Raw genomic sequence first — 22,448 nt, 5'->3', positions numbered from 1 at the left:
CGCAATGCATTGATAATCTCAAACAAAATCACCGAACTCTGACTCTCTGGAAGACTCTTAGACCCAAAAACAGCGGTCACTCGCATAACTCACCTGCTGCAAACCTCTTCTTGATAAGGGAAAAACGATATCCAAGGCCAACCAGTTCGATGTCACAGCCTGACAGAGTGCTGCCCTCACTGGTGAACTGCACTGCCACTGGGGCGGCTTTACTGGGACCCTCTGTTAGCTGGAAACGGGCCAGCAGAGATCCGACACCTGAACATATGAGAAAAGAAATAGTCAACTTATTATAATTTATTATAGATACTGTATATACACTATCGTTCAAAGGTTTGAGGTCAGAAATGAATACTTCTATTCAGCTAGGATGCATTAAATTGATAAAAGGTGACAGTAAAAACATTTATAATGTTACTAAATGATTCCGTTTTAAATAAATGTTCTTTTGACCTTTCTATTCATCAAATAATACTGAAAAGACAAACAAACATGCATCACGGTTTACACAAAAATATTAAGCATCACATCCGTTTTCAGCATTGATAATAAGGTGAAATTATTGAATGATTCAATAATGATTTCTGAAGGAGTAATGATGCTGAAAATTCAGCTATGACATCACGAAAATTGTGAAAATATTTCACAATCACAATATTACTGTATTTTTGATTAAATAAATGAAGCCTTTCGTGAGAATAAGGGACTTATTTAAATCCAACCAAAAACTTTTGAACATCAGTGTATATATAGACAAAATGTAATCATGATTCTCACCTCCATTCTCAGACTTCTGCGAAATATCAGGAATCTTCCATAAGATTCTCTGCTGTTCCGCATTCCTATAAAGGTACCAAATACAATTAGTATATCATCTAGAAAGAAAGAAAATTGTCAAACGATCTCTTCCGTCAAATCTAGAACTATTCAGACTCCGAGAATACTTTTTCGAACTCCAGAACTAAAGTACGACGCACACTTTTCACATTTCAGGGGGTTCTCAGAAGTGGAAATCGTCGTAGTAGGGAGAAGACAGCAAATTAATGTTTTAGTCTAATAGCAAAAGAAATATCTGTAGCATGTCCACAACTTTCCAAGAGAGGGAAAACATATCGAGAGATTGATTCCAGCAGTCAGAAGAGAGAAAGATGTCCATCAGCCGTTCTATTAGAAACAGTCTCACATTTTTCTCATTTACTGCCAAGGTAATAGAACGCCAACAAGTATAACGTTATAAATGTTACATTCATAAATGTGTACATTTTTTGAAACTTTACTAGATTTGTGATGTTGATAACCGTGGAGTCGCATCATCACAGTATGTGAAAAGGGTCCATCATAATGCTCAATTTTCACAATGACGATTTGACGAGTTTTGGAATTCCATTTCTAGAATTTTCTCACCAGGCAGCTGGAGGAAGCACAGCCTGCAGTTTGCTGACGCCTCCGTCCACAGGGATGAGGAACTGAACATTGTTGAGGGCGACAGGAGTGGTCATGGCCCCACCGTTGTATTTGTAGTCTATCCTCAGGTCGGTACTGGTGGGCTCACACCTCCAGCTCACCGCTAGATTTAGAGGAGTGGACTGCAGACCCTTCGGTAACACCTGATGCACAGAGGGAAATGAAGAGCTAGATCATCCTCAAATATCACAAAAACAATAAAAGCAAATGTTGAGTTTGTTTTCTAGGACATTTTTGTTTACTCGTATATGATAAACTGAACGGAATCAACACTGACTTGAGCTGAATAATGACACAATTTTTAGATCAGCAGAATCTTATCTTATATTTGAGGACGTTTGCATCACTGATCGTTATTTTGATGTTTATCACTGTGAAGCTGCTTTGAAACAATCTGTATTGTATAAAGCCCTATGGAAATAACTTGACTTGCCAACTTCCGTACTGTACTGGAGTCACTACTTGATGTCCGAAGAAAATATGGGTCCCAAAGCAAAACTAATGTAAGATATAGAGCAAATACCTGTTGTAGATTTTCTAAAACCGAATATGACTACATGTGGCCTTGTGTCTGTGGTCGATGCTGCTTTCTTCTCACCTGATATTTCAGCATGTCTACATTGTAGTAAGTTGCCTGTGGTTTCTGCTCCGACACTTTCTTTAAATGGGTCATCAGGTTTGGCATATTCACCCAGAACTCCTTTGAGTTTGGATTTGGCTGTGTGGTGTCACTGAAGGGAATATGAAAGTACATTCAATCTTCAAATCATACTCAACTGAAACAAACGAATAGCCATTATTTTTTCTTACGTCCAACTAACCCTAAACCAAACCCTAACCTTAACCCTATATTAAGTACATGTAGTTCATTAATATTAATATTACTCAGTACCTGTTTGTGTAACTACACTGTAACAACGTCACCATTAAATAAAGCATGACTGAAATGTTTCTTGAGCACCAAATCATCACATTAGAATGATTTCTGAAGGATCATGTGACACTGAAGACTGGCGTAATGATGCTGAAAATTCAGCTTTACCATCTCAGGAATACATTACATATTTTACAATATTATAGTTTGTATTTTTGATCAACTAAATGCAGTATAAGAGACTTACAGACCCCAAATGCTTTATTTGAGGGGGAGTGTATAAGAATGCTTTTGCAAAATAAGTAAATGATAACATCCCCACAGAAAACAGAGAGTGATATACTACCCTCCAAAAGTGAATCACATGTAATGAGTCATACAGTACGTGAGTCACCCTCAGCTGACTGTAGGCAGCACACGAATGATTCTGAAGTGAGATCTCACCCTGAGAAGTATTACCATGAGTTACAAACTCTCCTTCCATTACTAATTTGAAAGTCCATAAGCAATAATTCATAATACATTTCATGGCTGATGCTTAAAGGATTGGTTCACTTCAGAATAAAAATTTCCTGAAAATTTAGTCACCACCACGTCATCCAATATGTTCATGTTTCTCTTTCTTCAGTCGAAAAGAAATTAAGGTTTTTGAGGAAAACATTTCAGGATTTTTCTCCATATAGTGGACTTCAATGGGGTACAACGGTTTGAAGGTCCAAATTGCAGCTTCGAAGGACTCGACACGATCCCAGCCGAGGAATAAGGGTCTTATCTAGCGAAACAATCGGGTCACAAAAACAAAACAAAAAATTGCGCTGCGCATTATGCTCAGTCTTTTTGTAAAGGCCGTTTGACTTAGTCTTTGCACGTTCGCTTTGTAAACACTAAATCTGTACTTCCGCCTACGTCGCATGTTACCTTTCAACGTGATTACGTAATGTGTGGCGAATTGCAGAGCTAGTGCAAGATGAGCATTTGTGGTTAAAAAGTACATAAATGTTGTTACGATCGTTTCGCTAGATGAGACCCTCATTCCTCGGCTGGGATCGTGTCGAGCCCTTTGACGCTGCATTGAAACTGCAATTTGGACCTTCAAACCGTTGTACCCCATTGAAGTCCACTATATGGAGAAAAATCCTGGAGTGTTTTCCTCAAAAACCTTATTTTCTTTTCGACTGAAGAAAGAAAGACATGAACATCTTGGATGACGTGGTGGTGAGTAAATGATAAGGAAATTTGAATTCTGAAGTGAACTAATCCTTTAACTTGTGTGACTAATAAGGACATTTGTAATGATCACTAATCAATACATACTGTAAGATGGGGTTTAAGGTCTGTGAAGGTTCTGTTGTAGGTGATGTTAGATCAATGTTATTACCAGCACAGTAACTGTGGGTTAGGAAGGACGTGTTCCAGACGACTGTAGTTGGTTATGCTGAAGGTTAGCACAGCGGGCGAGGGGTTATTTGCAAAATGCCTTGTGATGCCTGCTGGGAAGGACAACACCATCTCTCCGGTGATCTTCACCACACACCTTAGAGAGCGACATTATTAAACACGCACATAAGTAGAGGTCTGGTGTGTGAAACAGTGTTAGAAACAGAGAGATCAATAAAACATTTGATGTGCTGTAATAAAGTGAATAAGAAAGAAAAACAGATCAACAGAAGAGATTAGTGAGGAGAGAGATGACAGTTAAAGGGGTCATGACATGGGTTTATTTTATTTTATTATTATGTTCCCTTAGGTGCAATTATAGTATTACTATAGTTTTTTTTTTACAAAAAACGTTTAAAATGTAGTGATTTATGACCTTTTCCCACCCTGTTTCTCATCCTCTGATTCAAACAGTCTGTTTTGGCGGTGTTTCCCCTTTAAGAGTTCAGTGTTAACGCCCACTGTTATGATTGGCTAACGTCAGTGCCTATGCATCAATTATTAACGCCCCCAGCCAGAATATTTGCGGATTCAGCGTATTTAAAAAGTAGTTTAAAGTTTTAAATACATTACTTACAGTTTGCGTCGTCGTTGTTGAGCCCAGAATAGTCGGCACGGACTTATCTTTGAGCAACAGTTTTCTGGCAAAGCCAGCATCATTTTGGGATTTGTTCTCAAAACAGTCATCCTTCAAATGTATAGAACAAACGCTTAAATTAACACTGCCGTGACTGAGACGTCCGCAAAAAAATAAAGTGCATCCATTTTTCCCTGACGACTGGATCTTTCGCAGCGTATTCAAAGATGTTGTTTGTCCACAGCCAGGAACAGCACATCTGCGTGGCATCGTAATTTCCCTGTACACAGACCCACTCGCTGTCCGTCGACTGAACACTTGTGAGGCGCGCGGGCGCGACAATGATACGAAATGAGTGTAGTTGTCTTGCGCTTTAAGCGTAGTTGTCTTGTGCTGGAGGCGGTCTATATGCAAACGCTGGTACGTCACTTCGTACCGTGACGTCACTTCTTACCATGGATCCAGAACGAGCTGTATTTAGAGCTTGATTAAATAAATGATTCGTTTATAATGGGGAGGAAGTCTTAAGCTATGAAACTTTCAGGACGTTTTAATGGTACAAAGACCTCTTATATACCAAAAGATCAAGGCAAATTTGGTTCATGTCATGACCCCTTTAAATAAGGTTCCAATACTTAAATGTGCCTTCAAAGTAAGGCTGTGTCCAAAACCGCCGCAGACGTATCATATTCATGTACGTATTTATTATGATGCTTACATTGCAAAGCCATTCAAATAACAATAATTAATGTACAAGTCATATAATTGAACTTATTTATTTAAATGTGGGGAAGGATAATGAACTCTAGCTTCTTAACTTTAGCAGGGATTAAAGTATTAAAACTTAATATAGTTTTTTTTTCTTCTTAATGTACATTTTATTTCGCCCCCAAAATTTGTTCAAGAGCTAAACTGTAACTGGGATCAAATCAAACTCACAACCTGAATTCGGACACTGAGTGCGGCGGAAGGGCTTCTGCTTTTGCATAGTTATTTAATAATCAATTAAAAAGGAATGTTTACCTGTATGATATTATTATGCTGTGGCAACATTGACCAGCGGTTTGGAAAATGAATGGATGGATGATTCAGATGCAGCTGGAATTCATTTGGCGCAACCCTCAAAGTGCATTATGGGTATTCTCTAGCCACTGAGTGTACATCGGTTGTATACTTGTTATTGCGGTGCATTGTGGGATTGAATAAGAGCACTTGATAACGTCCACTATTGTTTCAGACAACACTACAAATGTCTGTTCCCTCAAAGAGTGCTCTATTTAAGGGTATAGGGGGCGATTTCGGACACAGCCTTAGACTGCTACACAAAATACAGACAGACACAAAATATCTAAAGGACAGCTGTATGTTCATTTCATTTAATAATATCCCTTACAAAAATGTTCTAGGCGTGCATTTCTCAACGAAGAGACCGATAAATCATAATTTTGTTCTTTATTCGCACACAAAGTAGAACTACAGAGCTAGATGTGAATCTGTTTTGAGATATCGTGTCATACTTATTGAGGTCAGCTCCTTTGAAGTAGGCACTGACTGTCTCTGTGAAAGCTGCAGCCACAGGCAGCGTGTCCTGGGCCCCCATGGTGAGGGGACTGGGCCCTCGAGAACAGCCTGAGAGAACAAACACACACACACACACACACACACACCACAGACTCCGAGTCAGAACGTGTTTACAGACAAAAACACAATTTCGATCAGTCACTGAGCTACATCACAAGAGGCAAATACATGGGTGACAAAGAATGAGAGAAATGGAAATACAAACAAATAGACAAACACTACAATCAGCAGCTGACAAAACTAATTTATTCATTTGAATTTTAGCAAGGCGCTTGAACACAGACCTAAAATCCAGCACAATGCCTTCTCCAGATGAACACTATTTTCTGCTTATTTGTCTTGACCACATTGTTAGGACTTGCCAGTAAGTGTTCGAGTTTATTTTCTTGTTTTAAGCTTATTTTCAATACTGAAGATTCTGGATTTCACCGAATGCATTCTCAAAGGACAGATAGCTCACTTTGGGCATAGCAAACACAACGCAGAAAAACAACTAAATCGCAGACGAGTGGCTCTTTCGCACTAAAAGCGAGAAAGCAAGAAAACGTAAATTCACGCCTGTTAACTGGATAACTAATTTCAAAAATAAAAATATCAAAGACAAGCATGACATTTGGTTGTTTATATAGTTCAATTTTATAATCGAAAGTCAGCAGCAAAGACATTGGTAAATAAAGTAGCATTAAAACTATAAAGTTTATAACGTATTAATTATTGTCGTGAAGTTTCAGCGATTAGAAAACAATCCTTAATGTAACAACACTTATATCACATTTAAAAATCTGTCTTTGCATTATAAAACAAAAGACCAAACCAAGTCGAAAAGTTTGCTTTATCTGCATCAAATTATAATAAAAAAAGGTATAGTAGAATTTTTTAGCAAGATGAAACATGGTGTGATATAATTTTCTGTGTGGCTTAAGCGTTCAGGTCAGGTCAGGTCATCTTCATTTATATAGCACTTTTAACAATGTAGATTGTTTCAAAGCGGCTTTAAAAGTGTCGAAATATAACTGTACCCCGGTATGTTTACACAGAGATTTGAACTGTGGTAAACAATGATTCACAATCACAAGCTGATTGCTGATTTTTAACCAGTTTTTCGGTATTTCTTTTACAGTATGTAATACAATTTATGCTTTTCTACGTGAAGCCGTTTATAGTCTTTTTTGAATGCTTGAGTTTGAATGCAAGTCTATTAATTTGGATTTATAAGATACAAAGAAAAAAGAATGGAAGAGAAGTTGAATGGAAGTTGAAACAGATAACACTCAGCTTCGATGGCATGCACCTGAAGCTGAAACAATGTGTTATGATGATCCAAGACCAAAGTCGAAATGAAAAGATCAAAGCAGGCGAGCCACAAGAACAAGAAGACATATTAGTGACGCAGGAGGAAGTATGACGGTCGTGAAGGAAAAGAAAAGCTGCCAGTGACTGTGAGATGAACAGTTAAATGGCAAAACAGATATACAGAGCGAAGCAGATGTCACGGTGATTTGATGAAGGAACGAATGTGTGAGAAGGAAGGGGGGGGAGTCAGATGTCAGATGAGACTTGAGTGTGCACGCGCTACGTCCTTAGTTATAAACCCCAACTTACCTTCAAAGGTTAAATAAAACTTGCCTCTGTCAAACCACACGAGGGAGGGCTGGTCTGTCTCTGTGTTGGAGGGGGAGGAGGTATAAGGACGGGGGGAGTGAGGAGAGGCAGGGAAGGAGAAGGGGAGAGAAGGACAGTAGCGTGAGTCACACACAGGTCCATCATACGGCACAGTGATGGGGGCCAGGGGCACAGGTCAAAGATGGTCACAATTCACTTTAGATGGGGATGACTATGATGTGTGAAACATTCACAAAAGGGAAAATAAAAATAGTTCAATCTTTGCGTAATTATCAGTCATTTTATTTGCAGCAAGACGAATGACGGATTTAAGGTGCTGTTAGCTTCAGATTTACTGAGTTGTTATTAATAAGGATGCATGTGCTTTGATTTGTTTGAGAGCGGGGAGATTCAAAGAGTGTACATAAATTATATTCTATCAAATCTTTTAACATTCTGATTCGTTTACGTATAATATCAGGCCAGATGAACGCTTGAGATGATTTGAGCTGCTTAGAAATGAAAGCCTCTGGATTCAAGGATGATGTTAAACAGCTTATTTTTAAACTTTTGAAGGAATAGATCATCCAAAATGAAATGTTCTGTAATAGTCACTCACCCTTATGACATGTTAAACCCATATACTGTAATTTCTTCTCTAAAATGGACAAAAAAAGTGCCCTTGCATATACGTGTATTCATTAAGAAGATAATGGTGTCTGAAGCAATATGACAATAAAGTATCATGGCAGAAACTTCTGCACTATAGAAATTTTCATTTGATTCTTGAGTTTAAAGATCCTGGCTGGAGAGAAAGATCGTCAGTAAATCGTGACTTACATTTCAGACTGTTCCTTAACAAACTTCAATCAACATATACGGTTATGGTGCTTTTATATTGTTTTTGTTATTTCAGTGTATACTTTTGTTCTATGGAAGAAATAATAGCGAAGGGGTTTAGAACAATATGAGTAAATAATGACAGATTTTCATTTTTGGGTAAGCTATTTCTTTTAAAATAGGTATTTAAAAAGTGCTTTTGGTTACATCTTCACAATATGGACCTAATAAGCTACAGCTTGTGTTTTGTTAAACGTATATAGTGTATAGGCCCATTTCTTCATGTCGGATATGTGAACTGGCAGAGGTAGCTGCAGTAGGGATGATGGGCAACAGGGGGTGGTAATGGGTGACACAAGTGGGAAAAGCAAATGAGGACTTCTTCTACTGTGGTGGAGAGTGGTAATACAACTTTAGACAAAACCAGGACCAGGACTATGAATGAAGTGAAGATCACTTAAGCAATGAGAAGATGCGAGTTGTACAATAATGCATGCGTAATCTTGAACTGTTATATTGATGCTTTAATGCTACATTCCCTTCATCTCAGAATGTCCTACCTGGAATATCACAATAGAAGATCAACCGAGTTTGAACTTAGAAACTTGTGCAAAAACATAATTTTTGCATATTGCAACCCAAGTAGATGATTAACACAGTTAATGATTAACATCTACTTTTAAGAAAATAAAATGAATCAATGACTCATAGTTCTTACATTATAGGATTTAAAAAACGGTTTAGGAAATTGATAGAGAGAGATAGAACACCTTTGTTAATAATCACACCATTGCAGATTAAACACTTCACAAATGAGTCTTCATTTTTGACAATAAAATAATTGCGAAGATAATTATGCATGTCATCCTCTGAGCATCTGGCACTTTATGGTCAGAGATATCAAGAATATCCCACATCTGAATTTGAATGAAATGCAGCATAGGATAATGAAGATCAAATTTTTATATGTGAATTTCACCTGTGAGGACTACATTTATGTGGCAGTAAAGCTCGACATTTGTAACATGATGATGTTAGAAATGCTTTTATCCAGGTGCAACATCTGAGAGCTCTGCACTCAAACTTATGTGGAGGGAGGCATACTGATCAGCACTGCTGCCACTTGGGCCAAATTCCAGACCGCACTTCAAACACTGAGAGGATGTGTGTGTGTGTGTGTGTGTCATCTGTTCAAGCAGCATGGTGGTGCTCTTTGAATTTTCTGAAGAGTCTACAGCCAGACAGATGCTTTTCAGGGACTAAAAGACTCTTCTGTTCCTGGTTCTTGATGTCAGTGTGGGGTGTTGCGTATATGTGATACAGACGGAGCAGTCTCTGACATGCATGATGGGCTAAATAGACACGTCATCTTTCATGGATGTGAGGAGCAAAATATGGCAGAATTGTTTTTTAAAAATGGATGTAAAAGTAAATACTGTGGCAAATAGTGTTTGAATGTAATCAACATGAGAGGAGTAAAAATAAGAAAAATATGTATATATATTTTTTTTAAATATGTGCTAAAAATGCCAGTCTTTGGTGAATTGAAGGAATATTCTGGGTTATTTATAACCTAATGTCATGGACAGAATCTGAGGTATGCTGCTGATCACTACATAAAGTACAAGTTTATAAAAAAATAAACAGTAAATGCATGATTTTAAACAATAGCAGCAACAGCATATAGCATATGACAAAAGACAGTTCAATTTATTATTAATAACAATCATAATAATTCTTCTGCAACGTATACAGTTAAATACCCTAACTGTAGGATTTTGCAGTTGTTAAGCAACCTTATTATTTAAAAATTAATATAGATTATCCAGTCACAGATGTGTGTTTATTATTTTACAATAATTTACTATATGTATTATTTTTCAACAGCTTCAAATATGGCTCATCCTATCAGAATTGAGAATATGAGGTATACATTTTTTAGTTACCAAATATATTACTAAGAGTTAGCTCAACTTAGCTCATGTTCCATGTCCCAACGAAATTATCCATGTTTACTTTTTTAGCTGCTCAAGACATGAGTTGAACATAACTGCACAGATAAGGCTGTATGCAGTTTTTAATCACACTAGTCTGTGATAGTAGCATATTTTTAGCTTCCATTATAATTGTGTTTCTGTAATCGACAACAAGCCAACGATTCTGCCCATAGACATTGAGTCGCAAATGACATGGTAAATTCCTTTAAATCAACTCATTTTTAATCTTATTTACTATTTTAGTCACTGGTGAAAAAAAAAATCAAAAGAAAAATCACCATGAATGAGCTATGCTCTGACAACTGACTCTATGGGTAATGTAACCATTTGTTACATTGTTGAATCAGTGGTCTCCATCCCATCCATTAAATCAGGAGGGTTTCATAGCGTACCTGCTGGGACGTCTGCCCGTCTCTCAAAGTTGGGAAGTTTGTCTACAAAAGCGTCATCTTCTGACATCAGACAAATACGTCAGCCCAAAAGACAGGACAAGAAAGACGACAAAACACACACAAAAAAAATAAAATAAACGTAATTCAAATTAAATGACAAATAATTGCAAAGAAAACTAAAAAGTAACAAGTCATTAAACTCAGACGTCACAATGTATGCACGGCACAGATTTAAAAGACTAAAAAGACGATAACTGAAGAAAAGTGAATGGAATGGTAAAAAAAAAAAATCCAAAAGGATGAAAAAAACCCCCAAAAGATGAAATAGCACAAGCAACAGATAGACCAACATCCATGAAAAGCTCTAGATTAATAAACCTTGATTCACATGACAAAACTGTTTGCAAATCTCAGGAAAATATGGAACAAAATCTTTCCCTGCCTAGCAGGAATGAAAGCTTCCAATAAAAACATTCAGACTGGTACAGCAGATGCCATACATGGCATTTTGAAAAGTCCAGCAAAGACACATTGGCTTGGTTTCACAGACGGGGCTTTAGACTAAGCCAGGACTAGGCTTTATATTAGTTAAATTAGAGTATTTAAGTGGCTTTTATAAACGTGCCTTAGAAAAAACATTACTGGTGTGCATCTTCAGACAAAACAAGGCACTGATATATTTTAAGATATGTCACTGCAAGTTAACTCAAACATGCATTTTAGTTTGCATTTAGCATTTTTGTGTAAATCGTAAAAAGCCTTTTTAGGCCTTTGTTTATTTTTTACAATGTAAAGATACATACAGATTGAGAATTTTAGGGATTACAAATGAACTAATATAATATAATCTATACAATATCCAATTAATCCCAGCAATATTTCCACTTAAACATGCACAAGACAAAAAGATGCACAATAGGCACACATAGTCATTCAGTCTATGATAAGCAATACTATATTTTCAGCAAAGCAATGAATCTTTCACCATAATTTCCAGCGATCTAATAAATGACTGCAGAATGCTGGAGATTTCACTTCAGTATTATAAACAGCAGCATCAGCATCAGCGGCATCACCATACTGTTTTACTCTAAAACAAAGCAGTGAAAATATCACTACAGTGAATGCAAAACTGTGATGAATACCGAGCACTATGGCACCTTAAGAAACAGAGGCCCCTGTTACACTGACTTCTAGATAGAAAGGCTTATTTCCAGAGCAGACACATAAAGACGGAGCAGCATGGCAAAGCAGAGAGAATGATGGGAAATGGAGTCACACCTGACACAGACACGGAGAGCTCTTTACCGACGGTGGGAGTGGTGGCAGCACTCAGAGAGTTGGTGGAGGAGATGGAAGAGGTGCTCTCCGCACGGGCCAGCGGAGCCAGAGGAGGGGGGCTTGACGAGTGTACAGGGGGGCTGAACGGCCGATTCTGATAGGAAAAGCAGGGAAAAGGAAGAATAGACAGAGGGGATATTCAGTAACAAAAGAGTAGGAGTTTATCATTCTGGTCAGGCAATCAGGAGGAAACTTATTTGGAGCACCCTGTGGTAGTGTTCCTTGTTTTTTTTATTCAATAAATAAAGAATTTTATTGAATGAAAACTAAATATGTAGTAATGTCAACTTTTAGGGTGGGTCTGGTTTTCTGAGGAGGAAGGTTTTTAAAATTAATTGGGTCATAAAAAGGTCATTGACACTGAGACTGTTGGGAACTAACATGGACAGTAATATTTACCATTTGAAAGTATTGTCATTTTTTTTTAATGTTATCACGTACCACATCCCCTACGCTTGGTTTCCCTGGAGGCAGTTTGGGTCGCGAGGGTGGCCGAGGTGGGGGAGGGGGAGGGGGAGAGCTGCTGGTAGCCAATGGGGTAGATGGGCGTACAGGGGAGGAGGAGCCTGTGGAGCAAGAGTATCCAATTAAAGCAAAGCCATACAAACAGTAACATGCATCAGCCCATTCAAGAGTTATACCTAATTTGGATAAAATGGCAATACATTTAAAAAGTTATGATACTTGATCAAAATAGCCTATAGAAAGCCAGGATGCTTAGAATATACTGTGGAAACAATGAAAACAAAACATTATTTTTATCTTTTAAAATGAAGATGTTTACGGTATATAAAAATAGACATGACACTTCTGATTAGAGCACTGCTAAAACACGAAACCCAAAAATGTAGTAGTACCGTTATGTGCAAGAGTGGTGAGAATGTACATGTCTCTATATAGAAAATAACGAGGCAAAAAGTTGTCAGATATATTTCACTTCACCCCTCTTACTAAGGCTCTCCTGTAAAAACCCATTTAACAAGGTGGTGACTCGAGCAGAACGACTTGAAATTCAGACTTAACTGAATTTATATGGATTTTCAATATACAGAAACTTTTGTAACTGCTATTACCCAAGGGTATATTAAGTAGGCTACTTATTCAATAACGTGGATTTTTTTTTATATTGGTGGTTGTCATTTTTGAAAGGGTTAGTTTACCTAAAATTAAATACTGATTATTACTCATCATTCAAACCTGAGTTGACTTCCGTTCTTCAGTGACATACAGAAGGAGAAGTTTACCAGATATCAGAGCTGCTCTCATTCAAATTATGAGAGTGGAATAAAAGAAGTCCATATGACTTTAGCTCTATATTTCAAGTATTCTGAAGCCATGTGATAGCTTTGTGTGCGGAACAGACTGAAGTATTCACTGACATTATTTTCTTTTGGAAAATCTTGCTTCATAGCCATGGCTATCATTTACTTTCAACATGTGGAAAGACAAGCTTTCTGCTAATAAATCATTTTGTGCTCCACAGAAAAAAGAACCTCATTCGGGTTTCAAAATACAGGTGGATAAGTAAATGATGACAGAATGCTAATTTTCGGGTGAACTAAACCGTTAATGTTCAGTGACCACTGGTCTGGTTGACTGTTTTGTTTTTAGATCAGACTCACCACTTTCATTTCCACCTGTACTAGCTGGAGGAATGGGCCCTGGTGATGACACTACCGCCCTGTATGTAGGAGGTGGTGGAGGAGGAGGTGTGGAACGTGGTCCTTGACAAATCTCTTTGGGTGAAGTGCTGCTCTCACTGGGGTCCTCTTTTGATGGAATCTCATCAGGGCTTTTCTTGTCCTCTTGGTTCAGAACCAAGGGCGGTGGGATTGTGCGTACACTTGTCTCTACAGTGGTTGGCGGGCTGTTGGTTGAGCCTGATCGGGTCTCTGTCAGAGGAGCACATGACGAAAAGTCTGTAGTGGGTTGAAAAAGATCATCTGGTGTCGGTGGGGGCGGGGCCTCTTCCACCGGAGGAGGCGGGACAGTTGGAGGAGAAGGAGTGGTGTCTTTGGGAACATTTGGAACAGGTGGGGGGCTTTCCCTTTGCGTCTCACTGGAAGGAGGAGAAGGTGCCGGCTCTGCAGGAGGAGGTGGAGATTTTGGTAAAGAAAGGTTCGGCTCCTCAGATGGAGGGGGTGATTTAGGTGGAGGGGGTGATTTAGGTAGTGGGGGTGCTGGTTCTGCTGGTGGAGGGGGAGGCGGAGACAAGGAGAGTGGAGGTGCTGGCTCTCCTCCTTCAGAGGGAGGAAGTCTTTCAGGTGATGCATCATTGAAGCAGACCCATTTGTCTTCAGCATCTTGACCAGGTTTTGGAGAGTCTTCTGGACCAAAGATGTTGTCCAGATCAGTTATAGAGGGCCTCTGTGAGGTCGGCCTGGAATTTTCCTCTTCTTTCTGTACATCTGCATCAGGTACCACACAGATATTATAAAGGAACGGAAAAAATTATTAGCAGGCCATAAACAGAGGGGAAGGCAAATGAAAAGGCAAGATATACAAGACAAGAGTGCCAAAAGACAAGCAAAAAAGAAACCAATCACACACTTGTTGGGGTCCAATATTGGTATAGACCAACATCCTGCAGAATTTAGATCCAACACACCTGCCTGGAAGTTTCTAGCATGCCTCAATACATTAATTAGTTGGTTGAGGAGTGCTTAATTAGTGGCACTAAAATCTGCAGGACAGTGGCCCTCTAGGAGCAGTATAAGACCCTGTTATCTGAGGCCTGGGTGGAGGGGGATCTTACCAGTAGGCTCTGTAGCAGGAGATTCAATCGGAGGAGGGGAGGTCGGCACATTCTTAGGCGGAAGCGGAGGCAGAGCTGCAATGACATTAGTGCAGCTAAGATAAGCTCTCACATACACCCCCCACCCCCCGTAGGCCATGTCTCCATGCCCCACAGCACCATGCAAAGGCAAGGTCTCATTCAGGCAGTCAGGGACAACAGAAAGGGACTGTGACATGGGATGAATAGCTCAGACTCTATGATAACCCTTCACTCTCTGTGACCTAGTAGTTCACACTACTTTCATATTATTTAGGATGTAACCATGTTTTATGTTAATTTATGTAAGGATCGCTTATTTGTTTAGTTTGTATCTACCAGAGCTTGCACAGACTAGTCAATTAGACAATCATTTATATGATTAGTTCTCTAGTCCAAGGGTTTTCAAATTAGGGCCCGGGGACCGTCAGGGGGCCACAAGGGTGCTTAAAGGATCATATGAAATTTGATAGAAAAAAATATTTTACTAGAGCTCTCAGAATTAACATGTTTATAAAATTGTTTTAATTAAACATACACCAAAGATTATATCATTACTGTTTCATTCTGATTTCAAAAGACTGGTTAGAAATTATTTATTTTTATTCTATTTACATACCAAGTTTTTAGCAATGAGAAATAGAGTTGCATTAGTTCTTTAGTCCATTTCATATGGCAACAAAAAGATAATTCCTCTGTACACAAATTGCAAAAAAGTCTTTTGATACAGGGTAAATACTGACTCAGTTCACGGTCGACTACTTTCCTAGACAACTGGTCATCTAGTAAAAATTTGTAGTCATGCAAGCCCTAGTATTTAAATATTTATGTAAGTATACATTCAGAGATATATCACTATTAGAAGGCCAAAATTTTATTTATAATCATAGCCTTAAGCTTAATTTAAGCCCACAGATACAGCTCAGCGTCATTTTGCTTTTTTTAAGCATAGGCACACATGAAAATAGGCCACGTTGAGTAAACCGTCACCAAAAGACATGAGTACAGGATGAGCTGGATGACTCTTCATTGCTTTCATAGCTAATGACTTGAGAAATTAGTAGGTTAAATGGAGACTGCCAAAGGGGAAGTTAAAATGAAAAAAACTGGAGGCAATCATGATTTTTCCATTCAGTCGACCGTTCACCATTTTGGAACTTATGGGTTTATGATACCAGGATGATGGCAATCATGCCACACAATCAATAACTTACTTCCTGTAGGAAAAGGTGTTGCCAGTGAGGATTCTAGGTGCTGCTCAGGCAGGGGTGCACCCCAAACCTCAGGTTCCTCTATCACTGCTAATTTATGGAAAAGGACATGATACACAGTTGATGGGGAGCAGAATTAACAGCTGTGTGACTCACAGAGAGGAAGGAATCACCATGCAACACTTATCTATCCCTATATCTGTCATAAATGGCCAGTAAATCTAATTGTTTTAATCTCAACTGCTGCAAATGGAATTGAGTGGGTGGCAACACAACTAGTACGCACTGATGAATGTTTTGTTCTATAGTTCACATTACATAAAGCTAAAAACCAGTACTGATTTATTAGCAAACAAACAGTACTCTTAAATACTTATAGCTGAAATATGAGCATCTTCTTTATACGAAGTCTCGTACGTGAGTCTCCTAAAGACACATTGTATATGACAGAAAAATATTTTTTTGTTCAAGTGAATGAAGTAACACAAAGAATCTGGGCCGTGATCAGCTTCTATTGGGTTGTGAATGGTTAAAATTCAGTGACCCTGTAAATAACAGATCAACATCCATGAGCAGAACTATAAGGTAAGGATATAGAGATATACTGTACCTTCACTGGTCTTCTGCTCATCAAAGGCTGTCTCCAGTGGAGGGCCGAATAAGGCTGTTGCATCCTCTGGCACTGGAGATTTCTTATTACTAAAATGGAGGAGAATTAAGCCAGACTCATCCACACAGATGCAGACTAGTCACATTCAGGCTGCAACTCTAAAAGTTTGTGATATAATCCATTTAGACTCAGATGAACAACTACAAATTTTAAAATTCTGTGATATAATCCATCTAGACTCAGATAAACAACTACAAATTTTAAAAGACTCTAAGTTGCAACAAGCATGGTTATATACAAGCATACAGTAGTTATTTTTTATTTTTTATTCTGTTTTGTATTTTGGTTTTCAATTGAGGTTTTTACTTATGGTTCAATCATGTCAATTCTCTGAATAGTTTTAACATGTTATTGAACATGGCAATGTTAATGTATTTGGTCTTGGTGGACTAGACCTGCTACACTGATGCTGCTTTTGTTGATTATTGTTGCTGCAGAGCATGTATGGACTTGCTACTGCTAATAGATACACAGACACACTGCTGTGAGCATGTAAGATATGCTGCTGTTGCATAAATAGACAAAATCCTGTAGCAGATCTGGTCAGGTAGAGCTAGGGGAGGTGGAAGTTTCAGAGGAACTCTGATAGCACGCTGCAGGCTAGCTTACAGCAAACAATAAACCAGGCTGATCACCACCAAAATCACCACCAATAGGGCATTATTTGAGGGGATAGCCATTTGTAGTGGTGTCCGAAACCAGTGAACGTTATTGAGTGCACTTATTCAATCCCACATTACATTGCACTGCAATAACGAGTGTACGCTCGATGTACGCTGTCTGAATTCGCTCACTCTTTTTCATTCACTTCTTTAAGTGAACAGTATTAGTGGACTAACATAGGGAATAGTGAATGAGGGTTTAGGGGGCGATTTCAGATTCAGCCCCTGACTATTTATAAGTTGAGCAAGCAATCTCATTGGCTTGGAAGATCAGCAGAGGCCAATCAGCTTGTGTCATGCGGTAATGATGTAATTGCTTGCCGATTGCATGTAAAGGACCTATCAGCCTGCGTCCTCTAGAGTTTCATGACTGAACTAGATATTTTAATTGGTAAATACATACTTTGAGATTTTATTAAGTTTCAGTTCCAGAAATTTTAGTTACTGCACAAATTGTTTGACATCATCTACCTATGATGACACACAATGCACTTTATCAGAAACTGCACCATACTGAAAATAATACGATTAACATAATTCTTTTTTGTAAAATTCACACCACTACATACTGCAGGATACTTGCGGACAATAAAATATAATATAAATTCACCATTATTGCTGCATTTATCATAAATTCTTTTGCAGCTAAATGTATTTTACCTACACCTAAATGCCATGTACAAAAAGCAACCTGTTTAATTGAGCAGTTATATGAATACATATATTACAGATTAATATATATTAATTAAATCGGACCATCCAGCTTTGGCTGAAAAATAATTTTCTCTGTAATTTGCTTTAGTTTTTTTGGTACACATTTACACTTCCAGTTTAATTTTTGGTTTATGTTAATTTATGTTATTTTTATTTTAGTTAACAATATAATTTTCCTTTGCTAGTTGTCATATAGTTTTTGTGAACAATAATACATTTATTATTATTTTTTAGACAAAAAGTGTGTAAGTCTGCGTATAGATACCTAGCAGGCTCGAGAGTGGATGCAGGTGCAGTTGCAGGTGCAGGTGCAGGTGCAGGCGCAGGCGCAGACGCAGACGCAGGCGCAGGCGCAGACGCAGGCGCAGATGCAAGTGTTGAACACGGGGCAAGAGCTGGTGGGGGCGTTGGAACAACACGTCTCGGTCGTGCAATTTCTTCACCTGAGAATAACATCATGTTCATATGAACACAAATACACTACACATACTCCTACATATGCAAGCACATTTCTATATTCACAGGACAGTTTAATTTCAGACTAAATTCAAACTATTTATTGTCAGATTTAAATAGACATAGACAACAGACTCATAAACCTAAGAATAAATTATATTAAGTGTACTTACTGGGGTTTCTTTTTGCCAGCCCCTGAAACAGACAGAAGGCCAAAACATTCATAAGACTAAAAGCTCATAACACCATTTCGCTCATCAGCTGAAAATATTGCATTGTGGGTAAATTGAATCAAGGGAATGGTGAGTCAAACTCAGACAGAACCAATGCCTTGATGCACAGTAAATTGCGGTTTCATAATGCTTTCTACAGATGACAGAACATTGACTGATGAACAATCTTATCTGCCTTATTGATGCATTAGTAACAAATAACACTGTAATAAATGTTATTACATCACAGGTTCTTCATGGTGGATATGAATATCAAATAGACCACAGCATTTGTTTTTCCTTTTAAGTCAAAATGGCATTCTTTAGACTAAAAGGTGAGATAATAGATAGCATACAGTATTTAGATTAAGAATTATTTAACATAGAGTATGCAAAGCTCTACGTCAACCAGCATACAAATTATTAAAAAGGCATTTGCTTGATTTGCAAAGTAAGCATTTTTTGGTGTCATGGATCTATAGCACAAAATATAGGGCCTTTTATTAGGTAGAAAAGAAAAGATGAGGGAGAGAAAGTGAATAAGAGTGCTAATTTTTAAAAAGTGACGTCTGTAAAGAGTAGTAGTTAATAAACTTTGAAAATAAAAATATATATTTTTTTTACTGGTGCTGACCTTAGCATCTTTATATGGAAATATCATCATATGTAACTATTTAAACATGTAACATTTTGCTTATTTAATTAAATTGCTAACACGGGTATCTTCACAATTCAAAAGTTCTTCCTCTGTATGACTGCTTCAAACTGAATCATAAAGTGTTTCAAGCACTGGTGAACAGAAAAATAATTGTAAAAGGCACTTACCGGGCTACGTCTCTGTGACCAGCAAAAAGGAAGAGAGAAGAGACACCTGGTCAGAAAGTGATAAATCAGTAATACAGACTTCGATCAAAAGCAGCCTCTGTTCCTGAACTGCATTGTGTGAATTAGACTCTATGTTCTCCTTTATGCTGTGCTTTAGTGATGATTTTCAATTAAAGATCAGTTTTTTGAGACCCAATGAAGGTAGTGACAATTCAAGAGTGAATTAAATCAATTGTGGTCTGTTTATTACGTAAAACTATAATGTAGCTTGAGAAGATATGTAATATTATGAAACATATCCAGATTTTAGCCATTCTTAAAAATCAAGCGTAGCGTCAGCTCTGGCAGGTCACGATAGTCAAGCTCGCATCAGCTGACTCTCAGCTGATCCACGTCTACCTATAGGAATATGACGCCTAACACTGTATACACATATAAGGTCCTTCAGTATTAACAACAGCTATCGCGTTTCTCAGAAGCGAATTACCCTTCTCCATCCCCAGCTCCACCTCTCATCCAGTTAGGATTTGGCAATCTGATTCCCCTTGAATCAGAATAAATTCTCGAATTATTTTGTACTTTAAAATCTTGAATTAATGATATCTGCAATACATTCATGTTGGTTCTGTTCTGTTTACCCTAAGGGGGGTTATTGCTGCTCCCCCTGCTCTTATCCATGCTAGTTCCTGCCCAGAACAGAACCATACCGCCAATTCAAACTGTATGCTAATTGTCAATCGCATTCGACGATAGTGGTCCTGACAGAAATGGCATTTATGCACGTATTGCCAACGTCGCACCTGTGCAGTACTGCTTGTCTCAGCACTGTTTAGTCTTCAGAGGATCCAGAAGCATAGAAAGTATATACTGCTCACTACAAAGAGATTTCAAAGATACGCCATACGGTGGGAAATTTTGTGGTCATGCATAATACTCCTGGACCAAATTCACAGTTAGAATAGAAACGCAAGGACAAGAAAGTTGATTTTCCTTGGACATATATTCTTTCTAACTCCAATTTACCCTCATTATATTTCTTTTTTCCTTATTATCCCTCCATCACAGTTGAATTAAGGCCAGGAACAAGGGTTCTGAGTTCAGTCTGAGCGTGGCCTGTGAGTTCTGAGTGATTAGGAATGATGTACAGTACCAGTGACAAAGTCTAATCCAATAGGCTAAGCAATGGTCACCACCAATCAGAGCCAAGAGTGGGCAAGCAAATAATTGGCATGCAACCAAATGCTTTAATATAAGAGCTGGGCTGATGACTAAGGCTGGTGGCCCACTCATTCAAATAATAAACAGAGGGAAAGTGTTGAAGTGAAACATGCAAAAAAACACCAGATGCAAAATTACATTCTCCATCTATAATGAAACTACAAAGTACAAACTACACAGTCTATACAGTCTATTGCCTGTTTCAGTATCCAACAGTCCATCCCTAAACACACAAACGGATCCTAGATCAGTTCTTAATGGCGTATTAAGCACCAAGCATGCAAACTTCACCATGCCAAAAGAGAAATGTTAGAAGAAGATGCCACTCTAAAAGAGGATAAAGTATAAACAGCTTACCGGACTATTCCTCTATATCAGCCAGCATTAGAGTAAGGACAGATAGAAACAGAAAGACAGGCAGGGTAGAGAGAGAAGAAGAGAGAGCATTATCGATTTACATTAGTATAGTGCTGGTAAGCATTCACAAATACGTTACACGTGAATGCAGAAATGTCTTCAAAAACACATTATGACGATACACTGTGCAAACCCAGTCAATTTTTCTGTCAACCACAGATATCGCCTCCAGCACATAATATATCTCTCAGCTAATAAGGAGATCAGTCAAACGTGGCTACAGATCGAGATCTCAGTGAGTGACCTGAATGACTTTACTCATAGCTTGAATGAACGCTACTAAATATATTAAAAATCTATTTAATAAGCACATTAAAGGAACGCTTCTCCCAAAAATATTAATTCTGTTATCAATTATTCATGTGGTTCCAAACTTATATTTAATTTTTATATTTCCATGGAACACAATATTATACACTACCATTCAGAAGTTCGGGGTCCTTAAGATTTTTAAAGTTTTTGAAAGAAGTTGTTTACACTGCAAGTGTTAATGCAAAGATGTGACCTAATGACCATATGTGATTTTCTGTCCCGCCTGTTTACATTCACTTTAGACACGACTGGTATCCAATATCTGCCCAAAATAATTCTGTTGGTGATCGCTTTACTATGTGACATTGTTGACCCTCAGGTATTGAATGGCCATACTAAAATGATTTTATAATTCATGTCAGATGGCCATGATTATTTGCCAGCATGGATAAATTAAAAGCGGTCGTGGATGTTTGTAGCGCAAAATCTCACGGTCCGGATATAGACCGGAAAAATCACGGTTATTTTCATTTGTTATTTTCGTAGCATGGTGAGTTTCATTTATTTGAGAGAGAGAGATTGTGAATTACCTGAGTGCGTCTGTATGTAGTGAAGCTTGTTAGTTTATTTACAAAAATTATCACCTCATTTCTGAGAAATAGCTTTCAGAAGCAAAGCTGTTATTTTAAAAAATTACAGGGCAAAGGTTGAAAACCTCTTCTATGCTCATGAATGTTTCTATGTTTGTGTGCAATTTCTAAACTATTAAGTTTTCACTTCAGTAAAAATGCTGTGAGTATTAGTCCTGGTGCATACAGGCACGTCTGCTTCATAATACAACATTATAAATCTACAGTATCTTTGTGTCGCCTGATCCTTGTGTTGGCTTGGAATTCCAAGGGGAATTCGGATAAACGCGTTTAGGCGTAGGTC

At 38.1% G+C, this 22,448-nt stretch overlaps 1 protein-coding gene across 7 annotated transcripts in view; it reads right to left on the bottom strand.

The window, feature by feature from the left end:
* The window catches only part of sgip1a (SH3GL interacting endocytic adaptor 1a), a 76,927-nt gene that overhangs the window by 3,182 nt on the left and 51,297 nt on the right, over positions 1 to 22,448 (bottom strand). Inside the window, exons 13-30 of one of the 7 annotated variants that reach the window (XM_079628443.1) lie at positions 21,204 to 21,215; positions 19,629 to 19,640; positions 18,765 to 18,786; positions 18,401 to 18,578; positions 16,700 to 16,788; positions 16,093 to 16,179; positions 14,861 to 14,935; positions 13,728 to 14,513; positions 12,547 to 12,671; positions 12,046 to 12,199; positions 10,765 to 10,824; positions 7,536 to 7,595; positions 5,870 to 5,981; positions 3,717 to 3,872; positions 2,063 to 2,195; positions 1,405 to 1,607; positions 778 to 842; positions 94 to 258 (exon numbers count right to left, since the gene is read on the bottom strand). In XM_079628443.1, the coding sequence (XP_079484569.1) occupies positions 94 to 258; positions 778 to 842; positions 1,405 to 1,607; positions 2,063 to 2,195; positions 3,717 to 3,872; positions 5,870 to 5,981; positions 7,536 to 7,595; positions 10,765 to 10,824; positions 12,046 to 12,199; positions 12,547 to 12,671; positions 13,728 to 14,513; positions 14,861 to 14,935; positions 16,093 to 16,179; positions 16,700 to 16,788; positions 18,401 to 18,578; positions 18,765 to 18,786; positions 19,629 to 19,640; positions 21,204 to 21,215 (2,494 nt within the window). The remainder of the gene's footprint in view (positions 1 to 93; positions 259 to 777; positions 843 to 1,404; positions 1,608 to 2,062; positions 2,196 to 3,716; positions 3,873 to 5,869; positions 5,982 to 7,535; positions 7,596 to 10,764; positions 10,825 to 12,045; positions 12,200 to 12,546; positions 12,672 to 13,727; positions 14,514 to 14,860; positions 14,936 to 16,092; positions 16,180 to 16,699; positions 16,789 to 18,400; positions 18,579 to 18,764; positions 18,787 to 19,628; positions 19,641 to 21,203; positions 21,216 to 22,448) is intronic. The other 6 variants (XM_079628449.1, XM_079628444.1, XM_079628445.1 and 3 more) reach the window with 6 other exon arrangements.

This window comes from Phoxinus phoxinus (genome assembly GCF_949152265.1).
Source record: "Phoxinus phoxinus genome assembly, chromosome: 11".
Lineage (NCBI taxonomy): Eukaryota > Metazoa > Chordata > Actinopteri > Cypriniformes > Leuciscidae > Phoxinus > Phoxinus phoxinus.
The sequence above is the reverse complement of the archived record's forward strand: the minus strand, read 5'-3'. Positions and strand labels throughout refer to the sequence as shown.